An 18,318-nucleotide genomic window follows, 5' to 3' on the forward strand; every position below is an offset into this window, starting at 1 on the left:
GAGGCTGGTTTCTGCCGCGCGGGCGGCGGTGGTCGGTTTCAGTATCCAATAAGGAGGAGGAGGCGGGAAAGGAAACGAGAGCGGGAACTCCCTGCGCTTTGGAAGCGGTTGTGGATGTAGCTGCGCCTCCTCTTCCTCCTCACTAATAGGTGCCTTAGCTGCGATGGGGAAACCAAGGGTGGCTTAACGTCGCCTGCCCACTGATTTGTGGCTGAGGGCACATTGGCTTCACGTGGCTGCGCGGCAGAAACTCCGCGGCATAGGAGGGAATTCTGGACAGGCCGTCTCTGGTTGGGTGTTGGGAGGATATAAACGAGGGTTTCGATTGCTGCTTTGCATGTAGTTTGCCTTGCGCCTTTGGTGCTTGGCACATTCCCGGTCGTCGCGCCTGCCCTGTGCAACGCCCTCCCATCAGATATCAAGGAAATAAACATCTGTCTGAATTTTGGAAGGCATCTGAAGGTGGCCCTGTACCAGGGAGGTTTTTCATGTTTGAGGGTTTTTGTTGTGTTTGAATAGTTTGTTAAAAGTGGCCGAGGCAACCCAGTCAGATCGCTGGCATATGGATAATAAAAAAAAATATTGTTACTGGACCCCCCCCTTCTCCATAGTCAAGATTTCCATTGTCTCTTTGCTTCAAAAACATTAAGTGGGGAGGGGGCCCAGCTAAATTTAAATTCATTTAGTAGACTTATTGGGATGGGTGTGGTTAAAATTTCATGGAGAACAAATAGAATGCATGCCTTGACATAAAGAGGTCTGTTTTCCTAGTAAACATTTAATCAGAAATTGACTTTGCATATTGATTTGGAAGGGGCTGGAGGATGTAACTAGAGCTTCCTATGCAGTCCCCTGTTGTGGGCATATTCTGCTGCTGTACTTCAGATACCCATTTTATTTTATTAAACTCTTTCTATTCTGGCTTTCCATTTGTAATGGCGTCCTCAAATATAGACTCGCCCCTCTTTCTGTTGTTGCACTTTGGTTCCTTCTTCTACATATTTTTTATTTTGGCACCCTGCTACCTAGTTTGCTTAGAGACATTGTGGTGTAGTGGTTGGAATTGTGGACTAGCACCTGGGAGACCAGGGTTCAAATCCTCCCTCAGCAAAGAAGTTCACTGGGTGAGACAGTCACTGCTTCTCACCCTAACCTGTCTGCCAGCATTGTTAGAGGGATTAAATGAGGAGGGGAAGAAGCATGTATGCTACTTTGAACTCCTTGGAGAAAAAAGTGGGATATTCAAAAAATAAATAATAGTCTGTATTTGATGATATAAGTAATATATTATAATAATAATAATAATAATAATAATAATAATAATAATTTATTTATACCCCGCCCATCTGGCTGAGTTTCCCCAGCCACTTTGGGCGGCTCCCAATCGAGTGTTAAAAAAATACAGCATTAAATATTAGAAACTTCCCTAAACAGTATATAATATAATACTGTATGTGATACTTTCTTGTGTAGTGGCGTCTGAAGAGTGAGATGCTATAAGATAAAGGTATGGTAGATAGCAATCCTATCATCAGATCTGTAAAATAGTAATAGCTACCTGCCCTTACAGCAGAGATGCGGAACCTGTGGACCTTCAGTTGATGCTGGACTACAACTCCCATCTTCCCTATTCCAATGGCCAAGCTGGCTGGGAACCTTGCAAAGTACTTAAAATGAGGTTATTATCATGAACAAAATAGGTGGTAGTCTATTAGAATCGATTTGAGCATAATTAAAGAAGTCTGTCAACTGAAAAAGTAACACCTGCTGTTGCATAGTAGGGGAAACTACCTTGAAGCCTTGAAGCGGAAAGATAATCTTTTAAATACTTCATTTTTTGTCTGACTGTCGGGTCTGTTCTCAAGAACAGTTGCGCAAAATGCTGCCAGATGCTGGGACATATCACTTTCCTTGGGAAATCAACTCTGCATTGATCCCAGAAGGGAAGACCCTGAGAACCTTTGGCAGGTCAGTGTAATTCCTTTTGACCTTAAGATTTCTGTTTCTTTTGGTCATCCTATCTAACATTACTACTTCTGCTCTTTTTGTCTCTTATGAATATGTGAGTTAAAAGAAAGAAACATTAGGCTAACATTGAGTTATTTATCCTAAATGTCATATTGTATGTATTTTGAGCTCAGGCACTCATTCAGTACAGCATTATTAGACATGCTTAGCTGGGGGACGGACGGACTTTGAAATCAGTTATTCAATTTCCAGTTAACTGGGTGGTGTTCAAAGAAGTTTTACTTAGAGTCAACCCACTGAAATTAATAAGCACAACTAAATTATATTCATTGATTTAAATGGGTCTCTGAGTAAAACCTAGCTGATCACTACCCAATGTGTTTAGCATTGGGAAGCAGTTATAGGTAAATCTAATTTCTCTATATTTAAATACATTATTTGATTATTTAATTTCTGTACTACTTAATATATTAAAAATATCTATAAGCAGTGTACAAAAAACTGAAGTAACAACGGCCAACTTGAAACAAAATCATTCTGCACATAATTTCACATGCTTTATTTATTATTATCAACATTATTTGAGACCCAATTTTTTGGTTTTCAGGCTACACTCCTATGATGTGGTCAGCTCCCAAGCCATCTTAACAGCTCAGCACACTTCAGTTCAGCACAGTATCCAAGTTTGTACCAAGTTTGTGGAACCATTCCAAGCCCAGCTTGGGGCTCTGTATATTGTACTGGGGGAAACTGAACATAAAGAGGGTAAGAACACTTGTATTTTTTTCTATCTGTGAAACCAGGAATAGTCTAGATCCTGGCCTGGTGGACCAGCCTTTATCTCCTCCACCCCAGTGAGCCAACTTTGACAGGTGGGCAGGACCACCCGCCTGCCAGTCATCAGGCATTATATTGATGTTGGGTGAGTTGTCCCAGCCACTTGCCAAAAGTTGGCCCACCAGGGGCGGGAGGAGATCCTGCACAAAGCAGGATTGAACTCTTCACACAGCAGTTAATACGCGGGGAGTTCAATCCTGCTTTGTGCAGCTGCTTCTCTACCTGGCCCACACCTGTAGTCACATATGGCATAAAGTGTGGGGCAGGTAGGTGTGGTTTCAGAGAAATGGCCTTGCATGTTTGGCCCATGGGCTCGAGGTTCCTCACCCTTGGTCTAGAAGGTAAAATAAGTAGTCTTGGGAATAGGGACCCTGATCTTCTGATGCAATCCTTTTGCATGAAAGGAAAATGACATTAGCACTGATTTAAGTTAGTACCTAATCACTCCTGTTGATGTTTCCTTTTCATTCTCTGGAACTGTCACAGGGATAGCACTTGTTTTCTAATCATGCTAGCCCTCTGCTGCAAGCCAACTTGTTTGTTGCAGCCTGGCTTCTTGTAATTTTATGCAAAGGTGACAACGTTTGTTCCTGGACTCTCTTAGCATATGGAAAACACCTTTGACCTGATTGTATAACACAGAAACTTTAAGTTGCTTGTGTACCCTTATTAAAAGTTGCATTGCCTAACCATGAGACTTGAAATGTTGATTTATGCTTCAGTGGTAGTGAATATTGTGTGGGAGGCACTAGGGCTAGTGCACGTACGTTTAAGCCTCTGGGTGGGGAGGAAAGAAGAATCATGTCCTTATATTCAACCACACCGAGGACACAATTCAATGCATTTTTCGAAGTGCATTTGGAGGTGTTCATGCAGTACTGATTGCTTACATCTGTCAAAGAATCCCACCAGTTTTGATGGCCGTATGCAGTGGTGGCCTCCCTAAGAACATAAAAGGAGGCTGCTGGATTAGGCCAATGGCTCATCTAGTCCAGCATCCTGTTCTCACAATGGTTCTCCAGATGTTATTGGACTACAGCTCCCACCAGCTATGAGCATTGTCCATGTTGGCTGGGACTGACTGGAGTCCAACAACATCTGGGGGCACCATCTTGGCTACCATCCATGTATGTCTGTGGAACTACTGTTGTCAGTCTAGCTAGCTTTCCTAAACGGCCTCAGTCCAGTATACCTGAAGGAGCGTCTCCACCCCCATCGTTCTGCCTAGACACGGAGGTCCAGTGCCAAGGGCCTTCTGGCGGTTCCCTCGCTGCGAGGAGCCAAGTTACAGAGAACCAGGCAGAGGGCCTTCTTGGTAGTGGCACCCACCCTGTGGAATGCCCTCCCACCAGATGTCAAAGAGAAAAACAACTACCAGACTTTTAGAAGACATCTGAAGGCAGTCCTGTTTAGGGAAGCTTTTAATGTTTAATAGGTTATTGTATTTTAATATTCCGTTGGAAGCCGCCCAGAGTGTCTGGAGAAACCCAGCCAGATGGGCAGGGTATAAATAATAAATTATTATTATTATTTATTATTATTATTATTATTATTATTATTATTATTACAGTACGGCATTATCTCAAGGAAATGGGTTGTTGTGGGCTGTTGTTGGCATCCGTCTGTCTTGGGATACAATGGAAGAGTACACTTTTTTGGAGTGAAATCAAACAGTGTCTGCTGTGACTTTAGAGACTGATATGGGAGAGACATGTTTTGTTGCAGCAGGGGCAGATGAAGGCGTCCAATTCTGCTGATGCAGGTGTACCATGGCGTCTCTTCTTTCTGCGCCCCTCCCAGCAGACATTCCTTTTCTGGTCACTGCTGCAGATACACAAGCTAGCTTGATTGTCTCCAGGCGCTGTGGTCATTTGCAAGGGATTCCCACACGATGGGGTTAATGTTGCCAGCCTTCATGCTACACTTGCCAACATCTTTGTAACACAGAGTTGGTCTGCCAACGGGCCTGGTGTCTGAAGCCAGCTCCCTGTAGAGCACATTATTGGGATCCTGCCATCTTCCATTCTGTGGATATGACTAGCATAGACATTGCTGAGACAGAGGTGCAAACATGCTGGGAATGTGGGCTTGGAAGATCACATGTTTGTTTGAGACTCTGCCCTGCCATGTGATGTCGTCTTCTTCACAGAAAAGCATTGCTGAGGGGGCACCTATTATTAGGTTTTCTGAAATCTACTGTGCCTATGTACTTGTGGGTATTCAAACTCAGTTTTCAGACAAGTAGGTGCTCTGGAATTAATCTGAATTGGTTGATGAGGGTGGGAATTGAACAGACAAAAGTCACTGTTTGGAATATTACATGTGAAGCTGAATTTGAAATTAGAAATGGCTTCTAGGACTTGACTGCTCTGAATCCCATGACCTATAAAATAGACATACGGTTACCCTCCATCTCTTTCCACTTCAGTGATTTCTAGCCAACTATTTCCCATATGTCATATTTAGCAAAGCACAGTGAAAATGTGACCTGCTTAATTTCAGTTTTCAGCAGGACCTGTTTTAAATATGACCTTATAGTCCACTTCTAGATTTTTGCACCAGCCTATCGTCGTGTGCTGGTGTAAAGTTGCAGTGGCATTCTGCATTCTAAGCATTTGTCAGCATACTGCAGTTGCAAGACTGCATTATTGACCATGACGGAGCTTACATAGATTCTTAAAAAAAGTTGCCACATTTCTGATGACTTTAATTTTTATATTTACAGGTAATGAGATGGTGATAAAGGCCCGTGTGTTTACATGTGTGGAAGGAATAAACCTTCAGTTGCTGGAGAAGGCCATAACGGAACAGAGAAAATATTTCCAGGAGAGAGAGAAGCAGCTGGAAGGAAATGCCTCCTAGTTCTGTCTGCATTAGGAGAGGACTTATTACTGAACATAATCAGTGCTATACTGAATAGGGCCAGCTTATCATTTTCCTTCACTGTAGTACCATTTTGAAATGCTGTCTTAAAATTGTACTGCCTGCTATTGCCTTAAGATGACCCCCCCCCAAAAAATTATTTTTAATGTTCAGCGGGAGAAGGTATGCCGCCGGTGTTCTAGAACTGCTTCACATATTACGCTAGGATATTCAGAAGTTGCCACAGTGTTTTGAAAGCCATCTAAACAATGCAAAATGCAAAGGGTTAATACATGCATACTAGTTTGGAAGCAGCTTATTACGACTGTATTTTGAAATAATGAAAACAGCCATTAAGTTTACAGCAGCTGGATTTTAAATACTCTTTGTTTTTTTGTTTAATAATAAAATTTAAAGTTAATAGTGTTTAAATGCCCATTCTTCTTTTGCGACAGGGCCACAAAGCAGCCTTGATTATGTTAAGTTGCTCATTTTTCAGTCCTCTGTGGCCAATCTTCAAGTCCCAGGCTTTATGGATACTGTGAGAAAACTGGTTGGTTAGCAGCATTCCTAGATTGACTAGTACTTACTGGGCTATTTATTTGTGTGCTTCCTGACAACCTGTAGCACTCAGCCTTATTATATGTAACCCTTAGCCTAATTTCAAAATCCCTCTGCTACGAAACAGCTTTGACCTCCAGCAAGAGTGATCTGTACTTCCTGCAGCAGCTGGGTGGACAGGGAGGAAGGAGAGAGAGAAAGAGTGAGAAAGAGAAGGGATGGCAGAAAGAGAGAGAAAACAGGTGGCTATGTCCACATTTGGTCCTGCCATTGGTCAACTTAATCTGAGGGAATGCAGTCCTCAACAACAACAAAGTTTTGCACCTCTACTGGGGTGGGGGGTGGGGAGAGACACTGAATGGATTTTGATTAATATCTTTTGAGGGCTTTTCTGGATCCTTTCTCCACCAGAGAGAAATATTACAATACTACAAGATATTACAAAATCATGACAGGTTTTATTTCTATATTACCTAATGGGAGCTCAGATTCTAAACGTTCATTATGGTTTCACCTTAATACTAGATTACTGAAGGTTGTGTCATAGCCATTATCATGCTCAACTGAGATTTATATTGAAAATGAAGTGTGTCCCCACCCCCATAGTTACGGCACTTTGCATGGTTCTTGACTGAGATTTCTACTCCAAAAAGTTAATGATCGAAGTTAATTTCTGCATTAGAATTCATAGAAACAAGAAATGTTTCTATGTTCTAATTATATTTGTATCAATCTCAACTGTTAAGATCTATGGGAGGGGTTCTAATGTGGGAGTCATCTTCTTGTGAAATAAAACCTGTCAGAGAAAGGAGCAGAAGCTGACCTTTAGCAGAGTGCCCATACTGATATCTCATACGAAGATAACACACATTTGCCTTCTACAAAATAGTCCTGACTTTCTCCTAACTCAGATGAATACTGAACTCACAATCACTGGTGCTGGTAAGAAGTGCCATGCCTACTTATAAAAATGTGTTGAAGAGATATAAAAAATCCACCCATGTGCCATTTCTTCCTAGTTAACACACTTTTGAGAACTCAGCATCAAACTGTTCGCTCTGTGCAATGACCTTAACCACCATGTTCACTGTAGTGTCAGAGACAGACCACAACCATCCCAAATTAAAAATTAAGACATGTTCTTGAAATGATGAGGATCGCAACTTTTTTGTAAGTGTAAAATGGTGCTTCTCCATATGTGGATAAGCATATTCGTTTGCATATTGATAATAATTGCAAGACTTTAACATTGTTTAAAGGCTGGGGGTGAGGTAGGAGAAATGTGTTATTCATCCTATACTTGAAGAATGGTTACATACTTTTTCTAGCTCTAAATACTGCCTAACTAAAACTAGCAGAATCTGTTTGGCTAGACACCACAGCCATATTAAGGTTTCAGAGAATGCAAAGGCTGAGGATGATTGACCACTGTGGCCTTCCAGGTCTTGTTGGGGTCCTCTTTCCATCAGCCCCAGCCAGCATGGCCAATGGTCAGGAAGTATGGGAGTTATAGTCCATGAATTATGGGAGTTGTAATACAACTAACCTGTGAAAGACCACAGGTTAGCTTTCCACTGGCAAAGGAGAATAAAGTGTTTCAGGGTAGTGAATGCCAGCCTTTCCCCCAATGTCAACAACCCCACTAGCTCCTCTCCTGAACTTTGAATGTTGGACAGGAAAGTCTGAAGGGGGATTTTGAATGTGTTTGGCTGGATATACTTAGAATCTTCCTCACAATTGGGAACCCTGATACACATGGTTTCCAAGCACGGAGAGGCTGAACCCATGAAGTATCCTATCATAATACTAGTTTTGATGTGCAAAAGTTGGGGTGGAGCCAGCAGGGATGGGAATTTGGGCTGCAGGGCTGCTGCACGCCCACTTTATCCTTCCTTGCGTTCTTTGAATATCCAAATATTATTTATTTACTGTATTTGATATTTGCATCTGTTAGTCTCACTTCATAACAGAAGTCCTCTGGGGCTCACGAGTGCTTCGGTGCTATCACCAAGTCTCTGAAGAAAAGATAAGCCTGTGAGCAAAGAAAAACTTACCCAAATTAAGTAATTTTGATCATTTCCCCCTTGCAAGAAATTTTAAAAGCAGGGCCAAAGTCTAGCCTGCAGTTATTGCTCCTGTCAACTTCCTACAATATATCCCTGTTGGAAGGGATGCAGAAACTGAGTATACTAGTCAAACAGCACCAAAAGAGATCTCTCTGTGTGTTTTCTTACATTTGGTAACATTTGCATTTTTGCATTTGAACATCTCCCTCTAGTGGGCAAAAGCCACTTTAGTGGTGGTGTGAGGTGAATTTTGACCCCTTGGAAACACTGTAGTTCAGTAGGAAGGAGGGTATGGAGGCAAATGGAAGACTAGATGAGCAGGTGGGAAGCATTCTGAGGAGCCGAGAGCTTTAATTTTCCCGTTAGATGATCACATTAGTAATTTGTGACTCGCGTGGGAACGGGGGTGGCTTAGTGAGTAGTTCCTTGGGTGTCAGGGCAGGCCTGGGCCCAAGGCCTTCCTCAAATATGACAATGTGCAGTAAGTCTCTTCCATTTAACAATGCCGTGTTCTTGAACATCGCATGTAAAGAAGGATTCTTATTCAGAATATTCCCAACACCCCCCCCCCTTAAGTCAAGAAATATTTTGATTAACCTTGTTGGAGGGACAAGAATATTCCCTATATCTGCAGTTACCCTAGAAAACATTGTGGCTGTGGATCCCATAATGCAATTATGCATTGTGTAAAGAATCCCTTCCTCTTGCCTGTCCTGGCTCTATTGCCAATCTGCTCCATAGGGGAGAGAGTGAAAAATGTGCCATTTGCCTACGTTTTCTGCTCCACTCATACAAAACCTGTACTTAATTTTGCAGCTGAGGTAAACAAACAAGGCCTGTGGGGTGTTGTTGATAAAGTTTGACTGGGAAAGTCAGGGGCACATCTTTCGCTATGAAACAAAACACCCTTTGAGGCTCATCTGCTTCATAGGATGGTGTTGTGAGCCCAAAATACCACCCTGAACTCCTTGAAGGAAAGGCAGTATCCCAATAAGGCATCATCCATTATGTGGGGATGCATATTGTGTTTCTTGGCCCTGGGGCTGGGCTGTCATAGCACAAAGGGAACAGTAAATGTCATTGTAATCACCAGACACCTTCAGTTAACTTAAGTAGGTTAATGTATTGGAGAATATGAGAGTAGTCCATTTGAAAGGGATTATTAAAGATGTTATTTAAGCATTATGCTTATTTGTTTAAATGGATTATTATTACTTTTCAGGGGTAGGGTGAATGGAAGAATGGAAACATGAAAAATGCTATGATGTATAGAGATGACCAGATAGTACTACTCCTAATTGTCTGATCAAATGTTACAGCAGCAAGTAAGAAGACAGAGAATGGATGCATTCCAAGATGTCTTCCAAAAGGTAGAAAAGATTGGAGAGGGCACCTATGGGGTAGTATATAAAGCCAAAAACAAACAGACAGGCCAGCTAGTTGCTTTGAAGAAGATCCGCCTAGATTCGTAAGTACCTAGTTCACTAACTTTCCCCTGAATCGGCTACTCTTAAAACTCATGAAATGGTTTTCTGATAGCATTTATGTTTTGAATTTTAATACATTGCAAATTGTGGAATTTGAGAGATATCATGCGGAAAACCATGGGCAGAATTTATTCACATAAGGGTCAGTTTCAAATAGGGTCCAGCTGTTAATGTAAAGTATGCTTACTGTAACAGTAGAATTGCAAGCACCTTAAGCATGGAGAGTAATGGCTGATTTAGCCATTAAATATGACAATGGAGACACATGAATGTATCTGTCCCTTTTAAAATTTTGTGCAGATATGCTTTTCTTATTGAAGCAACTATCAGAATTGAAGGGGGTGGAGAAAAGACTTATAGTCTTTGAGGAGAAAGGCCATCTCCTTAATTTTATATTTTAGCAGTTGTAGTTCAACCTGTGTAGAAGAGCCTTACTCAGAATGCACTGAAATTATCATATCTTATTCCTTACTTGTTCACATATGTTATGCTTGCTGTTGCTAAAATATTAACCTTATACCTGTGTAGTTTTCCACATTTTCTCTTTTTTGTGATTGATGGGACACCCTTTTCCCTCCCTGCTTTGGCTGACAAGCTCTATGAACATTCCCCAAGAGAAGATATGTGAGTGGAAATAATCACTGATGCCCAGTAAAGCAGAAAGAATTGGATTGTTTGATACCAAATCCCTTTCTTCACAGGGAGACGGAAGGAGTTCCCAGTACAGCAATTCGAGAAATCTCCCTGCTGAAAGAATTGAAACATCCAAACATAGTGAGGTAAGAAAAAGTCTAGACTTTGTGTCTGTGTAGATGTGAGCTGTTCTCTTTTAAAAAAAATAATTTTTATTAAGTTTTCCATTTAACAATCCAATTATATCACATTGATTATTCCAAATTATACCAATACATATCATAAAGTCCAAATATTTTGCCAAATTATAAATTTTTGTAGGGGGTTCCCATGCTTCTAGTTCAGTAAGGGTCCAGTCATCTCATATTTCTGCTGCTTTTAGAGATGTGAGCTGTTCTCATCTATAACCTATAACAGCATTCTTAGATTAATAGAAACATGGAATAGATAAGGCTATTTTTAATTCAGACTGCAAATCCTATGCCAACTTTCTTGGAACTTTTCCAGCAGACACCTTGAGGAGACTAAAACAGCCTTGGGGTGGCTATCAAAATACTCTTGAGCTGCCACTCACAGGTTTGGAGTCTGATTGTTGAGGAGCTGGTCATGAGACCTCCTGGGGCAATAATCCTGGCTTGAGGCCGTTGTCATCATAGGGACCAGGGGCTAGGTTAGAGTGACACTTGGAGTGAGAGACATTGTCTGCTAGCATATCTACAAGTAACTAGTCATGCAAGTACATTTTAAGAGGCAAAGTAGCATAGTTACAGTAGTAAACCTGCTCATTAGTAGTGTGCTGCCTTGCTGTTTCGAATAACATGCAGGCATACAGGTATCTGAAAACAGATAATGTTAATTTGTTCCTCATAGTCTTTTGTTGCACCTTTGCTGTTCTTTGCAGAGCAGCACAGGAGAGAATGAGGGATAAATAAACACGAAACTGCAACAAGGGAGTCTCGGTGCCGAGTAAGTTTAATTTAAATAGCGGGACTTGACATCTTTCCGCAGTGCCTGCAAGACAGAGCTGTTCCGCCAGGCCTTTGGCCAGGGCACAGCCTGACTGCCTCCCTCGGCAATCTTCGCGGAGCTCTGGCCCAATGGTGGCCAGTGGCTTGAATTTAATTAATTTTATAATGAATGATTTTAGAGTGTTGTTTGTGTTGTACTTTTGTATTGTTTTATTGTTGTTAGCCACCCTGAGCCCGGCTTCGGCTGGGGAGGGCGGGATATAAATAAAATTTATTATTATTATTATTATTATTATTATTATTCATTGCAACAGCCAGCATTTAGGCAAGACATCTGTTGGCAGCTACTAGAGAATGCAGTTTTGCAAACAAGCTCCTTCACTCAATGGCTTGTCTACTTGCTTTGTGTATTACATTTTTATCCCATCCTTCTTCCAAGGAGCTCAGAGTGGCATACATGGTTCTGTCTCTCTCTTCTTAGTAGTGGCTTATGGGATGGTGGAGATGGGTCTCTGTTGCTCTCCTGGCTTCTCAACACCGTGAGTTGCTGCTTCACCCCTCTCCTTCTTGGTAAATGACAGTGACTCACAGCACTGGGAAGCCGGGAGAACAATGGAGCTGCTACTGCTCTCTTACCATTACTCTTACAACAACCATATGGCGTAGGTTAGGCTGAGAGACAAAGCCCAAATTTGCTTCATGACTGATTGAGGAGTTGATCCTGAGTCTCCCCAGTCTTAGTCCAGCTTCCTAACTACTGTGCCACACTGACTCTCCTTCTGTTGTGCCAAAAAAAGGAGGGTGTGTGTTTTGTGTGTGTGTCGGAGTGGTGGATGCATTTGTTCTGCAGGGGCATTAGTTCTTCCAAACCCAGATGTTCAGTCACTGAATTCAATTTTTATTCCAGGCTTCTCGATGTGGTTCACAGTCAGAAGAAACTCTATCTAGTCTTTGAATATCTGAATCAGGACCTTAAGAAGTACATGGACTCGTCCCATACAGGGGAGCTGCCTTTAAGTTTGGTCAAGGTAGAAGTTTATCCAAACATACGCACAGTCACTTACAGGAAATATGTTCTTGAATTTCAACTCCCATCAGCCTCAGACAGCATTATCAGTTATCAGGGATTATGGGAGTTGTAGTTCAGCAATATGTGACAGGCTGCAGGTTAGCTACCACTGTGTTAGAACTTGAAGCATTGAAAAGCCATTCACATTGCAGAAGGGCCTGTAAGATTTTAACTTTCTTTCTATCTGATAGTGCCTTTAAAAACTGTGACAGACAACAAATCAGGCAAAGGCTGGGGTAGGAGAGCTTTAACTGTTGAATTTTTTCCTTGCGTTCTTCCTGTCATTTAAAAAAGACATAGGAACCCTGACAGGAAACAAACTGGCTACACTAACAAGGAGTGTGGAAAGTTTCTTATCTGGTCACACTGCTGTTCTCAAAGAAATATATTAACAACGTACGTGGAACCTGTTTGCAAGCAAGCAATTGTTTGAGATGTTGAACTATGGCATATTATGTACCAGCTGCCCATGGTTTCTTTATGCCTACACTGGATCTTGCCACATTAAAAAAAAAAAAGTTTCAGGAAAACGCATTGTAAACCTCGTACTGTAATGGGAAATCATGTTGCTGAAACACGGAATTCTACAGCACCATCTGGTGTCACAGTGTTATAATGCATTTAAAATGCTTGCTTGTTTGTTTTTACTGTTCTAATCTCTGAAACCTTTGCTTCTCTCTAGAGCTACCTTTATCAACTGCTACAAGGTGTAAGCTTCTGTCACTCCCACAGAGTCATCCACAGAGATCTGAAGCCCCAGAACTTACTTATAAACGAAATGGGAGCCATCAAACTAGCTGATTTTGGCCTAGCAAGAGCCTTTGGTGTTCCACTGCGTACTTACACTCATGAGGTAATGTTCGTCATCATCTCTTCCTTCTCTTTCTTAGTGCTGTTAGTAGGCAAGAAGGTTTCCAAGTCATCCTCTGAGAAGGTGTGTGTGTTTGTGTAAACACAATTTTTGAGGCAGATTTTGCACCATCAGAGTGCTGCTGTGATGCTCCACAATGGTAGAATTTTCCTGCCTTTGAAACACTGAAAGATGCATGAGACCCCCTCCGGGTGCTGCTCTGGCTATGTTATTTGATGTGAAGTGAGAAGAAAAGTAGCCATGAAATGAGCTATTATGATACCCAGTCTTATGCAAAGAATAGATTGAAACTGCAATTGGCAGACCTTAAAGACTGTCCATACCTTTAGTGTTCTGGGTCAAGATTCTGCAGATTAAAAGTTCATGCCATTATACATTTTGAAGGTATGTTTTTACTACCTCAGACTAACATGGTTTCTCTCCAGGAATTTAGATTTTTAAATGTGCTGAGACAGAAAAAGAGGATGCAGCCATCTTGCTTCTGAGCTCATTGCTCCATCAGTTCCCTTTGTCCAGCTTCCTCTCCCACATGCTATAGCAAAGAACAAGTGGGACTCTAGTTTTGTCTCATAGCAGGTTGGGGAGGAGAGTGAGTGGAGGGATAGCAACACCTGCTTTTCTGACTGGCATTCAAGAGGCCATGCTGCAGTCTAGTGGACTTCATCTGAGTGAGAACAATTTCTTGCAAAAGACTGGATCATAAAAGTTTATGGGCTCAATCATAAAAGTTTTTAACTGAGGGTGGGAAGGCATTTGAATACATAAAAAGCATAAATTGAACTCGAGCTTTCAATGTGGTTCCTTCTAGGTTGTAACCTTATGGTATCGGGCTCCTGAAATTTTACTAGGTTGTAAATTCTACTCAACAGCTGTGGATATCTGGAGCATTGGCTGCATATTTGCAGAAATGGTAATAGACTTCAGTTTTTTTGATTCAAAAGTAAAGTGCACTGTGTTTTAGACGCACAAAAATGTTAATTTCTTATGGAAATTTTATGTGGTAATGTGTGCCTTGTTTGTATTTATAGCTACCTAGCTCCCCTTGTCTTTGTCTCACACACACTCTCTCTGAAGAGAATTTGTAATCTGAGCCCTTAGCCCAGAAGTCAGTATTGAAGCTCAAATCAATACTTGCATTTTGGCAAGAGAAGCAGTTGGTGCACTGTGTCATCTGGATGACATAAAAATCAGTGATACGGAGTTTATGTATACTCTTAACATTACAAATATCCAAAACAGACACTGCAAATCATGTAATCAATGTGCTCTTATTTTTTTCTTAATTCTACTGTATGGCAGAACCACGTTTAGTGTTCAAAATGTGTTATTCTTGCCACCACCTTTTTAAAATTTCAAGAGTCTTTGATAAGACTTCCTTCTCTGATATTGTTAAAAGCTGCAATGAGCATGAAAATGTGCATTGATTGTTGCTGCTGTTCCTGTGGCCATCTGATTCTGTTTAGATACATGCTTCCTGATCACAGCAGAGTAAAGGAGAAACTTACTTTCAATTTTTTATCCATTTAAAAAATGTTTTATTTTATTTGAGCATTATACCTGGTTTTTGTACACTGCTCTGAAAGCTGCACTGAGGGGTGCTGTATCTTTCAAACAAATAAGATATATTGCATAGTGAGGCTCACGCTGCTGCTGTATTGAGGAGGAAGGTTGTGACCATGGCAGGTAGTCTGCAGTTAAGAAAAATTATGTGGAATGTAGCTTCCATTTTGGTTTGGTAAATTTATCTCTCAATTCTGTGAGGATGCTTCCAGAGGGATGTATATTCCTCATGCATGCATTTTTATTTTATTTTATTGCAAAGCCTACATAACATTATGGTTGTCAATTGCTTTAAAAAGATATGGGCTGGCATCTTAACTCAGATTTCTCCATTCACAACATTAAGCCCCCATCTGGAAGTATCTGATTGAACTTTAGCCAGTTGCATGCGGCTAGCTTTCTGCATAAGGAAAAGAAGAACTGTGGCTCATGGGGAAGGCTTGCAGCTCAGTGACAGAGCATATACCTAGCATGCAGAAAGATCCTAGGTTCAGTCCCTGGTGCTTCCAGGTAGGGCTTGGAGAGCCGCTTTCAGTCAGTGTCAACAGTGCTGAGCTAGATGGACCAACAATCTTGTATAAGGCTGTTCCCTAAGTTCCTATCAGAACAGATCTATCAGTGGTAGATCAGCAATGCGTTCCCTTAGTTTTCAACCTCTTTTACACACACTAGCTGACTTTTCCTGAAAAACACCTTGCTATGAGAAAGATGTGCAATGTGGCAGCAGACACTAGAGGCTGCTGCTGTATAGGAAGAAAGTGATGAAGTTGACATGGCACTCGATTAAAGGACATGCAGCCCTTATCCTAATACTGTTTACAACATTTGAAAACTGCAAAGGTTTAAGCATTTAGGCTCTTCCTTCAGCCTTGCCTACCATATGGCTCATACTGAAAAGCCACGTCAATTGTTTTTGCAAAGATCAATTAAACCAATTTTTATTTTAAAAGTTTCATATTAATACATCTCAGGTTTTTATGTAGATTTCCACCCCCATGGCTGTCCTTGTTGTCTTTCTATCCTGAGCTCTCAGCAGAATAAAACATGACTGAAGTTTTAGTTCAAATGAAGTTCAAGTTTGTAATATAGGGCATGGGATCAACATTAGATTTCATGTTCTATATTATCATGTTGAACTTGCTTTAGTTTACTGTATGTCTTTGCACCTAGCTCTGGTTGGTAGATCTTGGGATTCTAGTACAAAACAAAGGAGATCCAACAAGCTTGAAGTCTCCCCCTGATCTACGCTATGATTTTCTGGGGATCTGGTGTGGTGTTCAGTATATTTCTCCTTTCTCCTTCAGCACCAGGTGGCTTGTACTAAAAGGTATTTATTTCTCTCTGTTCCTTCTCCCTGGGACTTTACTTGGATAAAGAATAGGGGTGCCTATGGAAAGATAGATGAGTGAGACATCCTTTTTCTTTCTCCAGGTAACCAGAAAAGCCTTATTTCCTGGGGACTCCGAAATCGATCAGCTTTTCCGTATTTTCCGCACTCTTGGTACACCTACTGAATCATCGTGGCCGGGAGTGACTCAACTTCCGGACTACAAAGGGAATTTCCCAAAATGGCCAAGAAAAGACATGAAGGTGTTAATTCCAAACTTGGACCGAGACGGACGAGACTTGCTGATGGTAAGAAAGAGGCTGGATTGAAGGGTTTTGTTTTTAAAACAACCTTGGGGCAGGGATGTTGTAAACCAGAATTTCAGCCAAGAGCCTCAATCTGAGATTTAGTCTTAACCCTCAAGTGTATTTGGTAATATAGGTATTTGGTAATATAGGGATTTGTGATTTCTGCCATTTTGATCATGACATTACCATTGCATGCAAAGCCTATACTTGGGAATAGAAAATTAGTATTGACTTTGGGATGATAGGCATAGTATCAATCCATTAAGAGAGATATTTCTGTGTCCCCCCTTTTAATTGCAGCAACTATTACTGTATGATCCCAACAGACGCATCTCAGCCAAAGCTGCTTTGACCCACCAATATTTCTGGCAGACTCCATCACGAGATGCCAGAGAGCAACGTGTAGTAGAGAGGTATGGCCCATGAGAAGGAGGCAAATCTGCAGTGTGCTTCCCTGACAATAGTTCCCTGGATTAACCCTTCCTAATAACTGAGCCTCTTATGCTTGGAATTGGAATGGCTATAGAGGATGAAACTTGTTCATTCTGGTTTAGAAGTTCTCAGCCTTTTAGTGGGGTTAATGCTATATTCATATAGATTTTGACTGTTCTAAATAGAAGGCAGCCTCTTGTGTTCTTTGAAAACAAACTTGGCACTCTAAGCATTTGATGGGGCAAAATATGATTTGAAATTTTAGGATTGCTATGTATTTGAATTCAATCCTAATCCAGCAACCACATATTATTCTATCTTTGCTGTAGTTCAGTATTGCATTGCAGAGAAATTGGTTATAGTAACTTAGGCACTGCCAGCACAGCCTGCAGACGATGCAGTGGACAGGGGATATCATGTCATTTGATTCTCCCTGTAATTAATATGGGAGCTTTTTGCTGGCATTCACACTATCCATGCTCAAGAGGAAATTGTGGGAGAACCAGACATCATGAGACCACCCAGAAATACAACAGATTTTAGTTTCTTTTTGTATCCTTTATCAGCATACTTGTTTACCTTTTCCCTCAAGAAAGGACAAAAACTTGGTCCAAACACAGTTCACATTGAAGAATGGGCTTCTTAATCTTGGAGCAGCTGTCGGGCCCTTCAAGTTTTCATTTCTAATTTAATTAGAATGTGAAAGTCTTTGATCATCAATGTGCCAAGAGAGTCACTGAATAAGCTAGATAGAGCAGGATGCTAAAGAATTTGATAGACTCCAGTTACTGATCTTGGCCGAATACATGGGGGTTGGATCCTGCAAGCAGGGTTCTGCTCATGGATTGCTCCTGCTGATAGAAGGGCAGGGGGAGATAATGTCCACTGATTTCCTCTTTTGCCTGCAATCTCCTGTGTGCTTCCTGAAAATCTGCTCTGGAGGGAAACCAGTGAACTTGTCCCCTACTTCTGCCTGCTCTGAAACAAAGCCACTGCCTAGTTATGGGGTTATTTTTTAAAAAACCTTGTTATTGATGTTTTAAGTCATTTTTATCATTAACTGTTAATATTATTGAAGAAGTTTCTGTATGCACTAAATAAAAAAAAATGCTTTGATAAATCTTTTAATGTAACTTGCTGGTTCTCAAATGTCCTTACTGACAAGAGTGCCTATGATGGGAAAATCTTTTACACCGCGGTCATTTTTGCTAATATTGAATGCATGGTATACAGAAAGAATCTAGAACCCCTTTTGCCATTTTGAGCTCCAGCCCTCACGGTTATCAAGGGAATGAAATGTTCTCTGTGTGTTGTACATCAGTCTTGCTTGCCTTTTATTGCCCATAGTCCTGCTCTGACCCGACCATTA

General features: G+C 41.2%; 2 protein-coding genes across 15 annotated transcripts; both read left to right on the forward strand.

Annotated features, from left to right (window-relative positions):
- Positions 1–4: 4 nt before the first annotated feature.
- TEN1 (TEN1 subunit of CST complex) lies at positions 5–6,093 on the forward strand. 3 transcript variants are annotated; one of them, XM_053375995.1, is made up of 4 exons: positions 5–338; positions 1,851–1,968; positions 2,576–2,733; positions 5,531–6,093. In XM_053375995.1, the coding sequence occupies exons 2-4, from the start codon at positions 1,880–1,882 to the stop codon at positions 5,665–5,667; spliced, it is 384 nt and encodes a 127-aa protein (XP_053231970.1). In that variant the 5' UTR covers positions 5–338; positions 1,851–1,879; the 3' UTR covers positions 5,668–6,093. The 3 variants fall into 3 exon arrangements, with proteins under 3 accessions (XP_053231970.1, XP_053231971.1, XP_053231972.1); XM_053375996.1 differs by having other exon boundaries at positions 5–148; XM_053375997.1 differs by lacking the exon at positions 5–338 and adding an exon at positions 358–476.
- A 412-nt stretch (positions 6,094–6,505) lies between these two features.
- On the forward strand, positions 6,506–18,082 carry CDK3 (cyclin dependent kinase 3). 12 transcript variants are annotated; one of them, XM_053375981.1, is made up of 8 exons: positions 6,506–6,562; positions 9,614–9,762; positions 10,483–10,560; positions 12,290–12,410; positions 13,134–13,304; positions 14,131–14,232; positions 16,314–16,517; positions 16,818–18,082. In XM_053375981.1, exons 1-8 carry the CDS (start codon positions 6,521–6,523, stop codon positions 16,941–16,943), a joined length of 993 nt encoding a protein of 330 aa, XP_053231956.1. In that variant the 5' UTR covers positions 6,506–6,520; the 3' UTR covers positions 16,944–18,082. The 12 variants fall into 12 exon arrangements, with proteins under 12 accessions (XP_053231956.1, XP_053231958.1, XP_053231957.1 ...); XM_053375983.1 differs by lacking the exon at positions 6,506–6,562 and adding an exon at positions 7,187–8,615 and having other exon boundaries at positions 9,617–9,762; XM_053375982.1 differs by lacking the exon at positions 6,506–6,562 and adding an exon at positions 7,188–8,615.
- The last annotated feature ends 236 nt before the right edge of the window (positions 18,083–18,318 follow it).

Source organism: Podarcis raffonei, chromosome 2, assembly GCF_027172205.1.
Source record: "Podarcis raffonei isolate rPodRaf1 chromosome 2, rPodRaf1.pri, whole genome shotgun sequence".
In the NCBI taxonomy this organism is placed as follows: domain Eukaryota; kingdom Metazoa; phylum Chordata; class Lepidosauria; order Squamata; family Lacertidae; genus Podarcis; species Podarcis raffonei.

What these genes read in the sequence shown, in the direction of transcription:
- CDK3 (XM_053375979.1), top strand. Translation starts at nt 8,972, where the DNA reads ATGCATTGTGTAAAGAATCCCTTCCTCTTGCCTGTCCTGGCTCTATTG. An exon ending in TAGGGGAGAGAGTGAAAAAT is followed by an intron (nt 9,053 to 9,613) that starts GTGCCATTTGCC and finishes CAAATGTTACAG; the next exon opens with CAGCAAGTAAGAAGACAGAG. An exon ending in TGCGTACTTACACTCATGAG is followed by an intron (nt 13,305 to 14,130) that starts GTAATGTTCGTC and finishes GGTTCCTTCTAG; the next exon opens with GTTGTAACCTTATGGTATCG.
- TEN1 (XM_053375995.1), top strand. Translation starts at nt 1,880, where the DNA reads ATGCTGCCAGATGCTGGGACATATCACTTTCCTTGGGAAATCAACTCT. An exon ending in ACCCTGAGAACCTTTGGCAG is followed by an intron (nt 1,969 to 2,575) that starts GTCAGTGTAATT and finishes TTTGGTTTTCAG; the next exon opens with GCTACACTCCTATGATGTGG. An exon ending in GGAAACTGAACATAAAGAGG is followed by an intron (nt 2,734 to 5,530) that starts GTAAGAACACTT and finishes TTATATTTACAG; the next exon opens with GTAATGAGATGGTGATAAAG.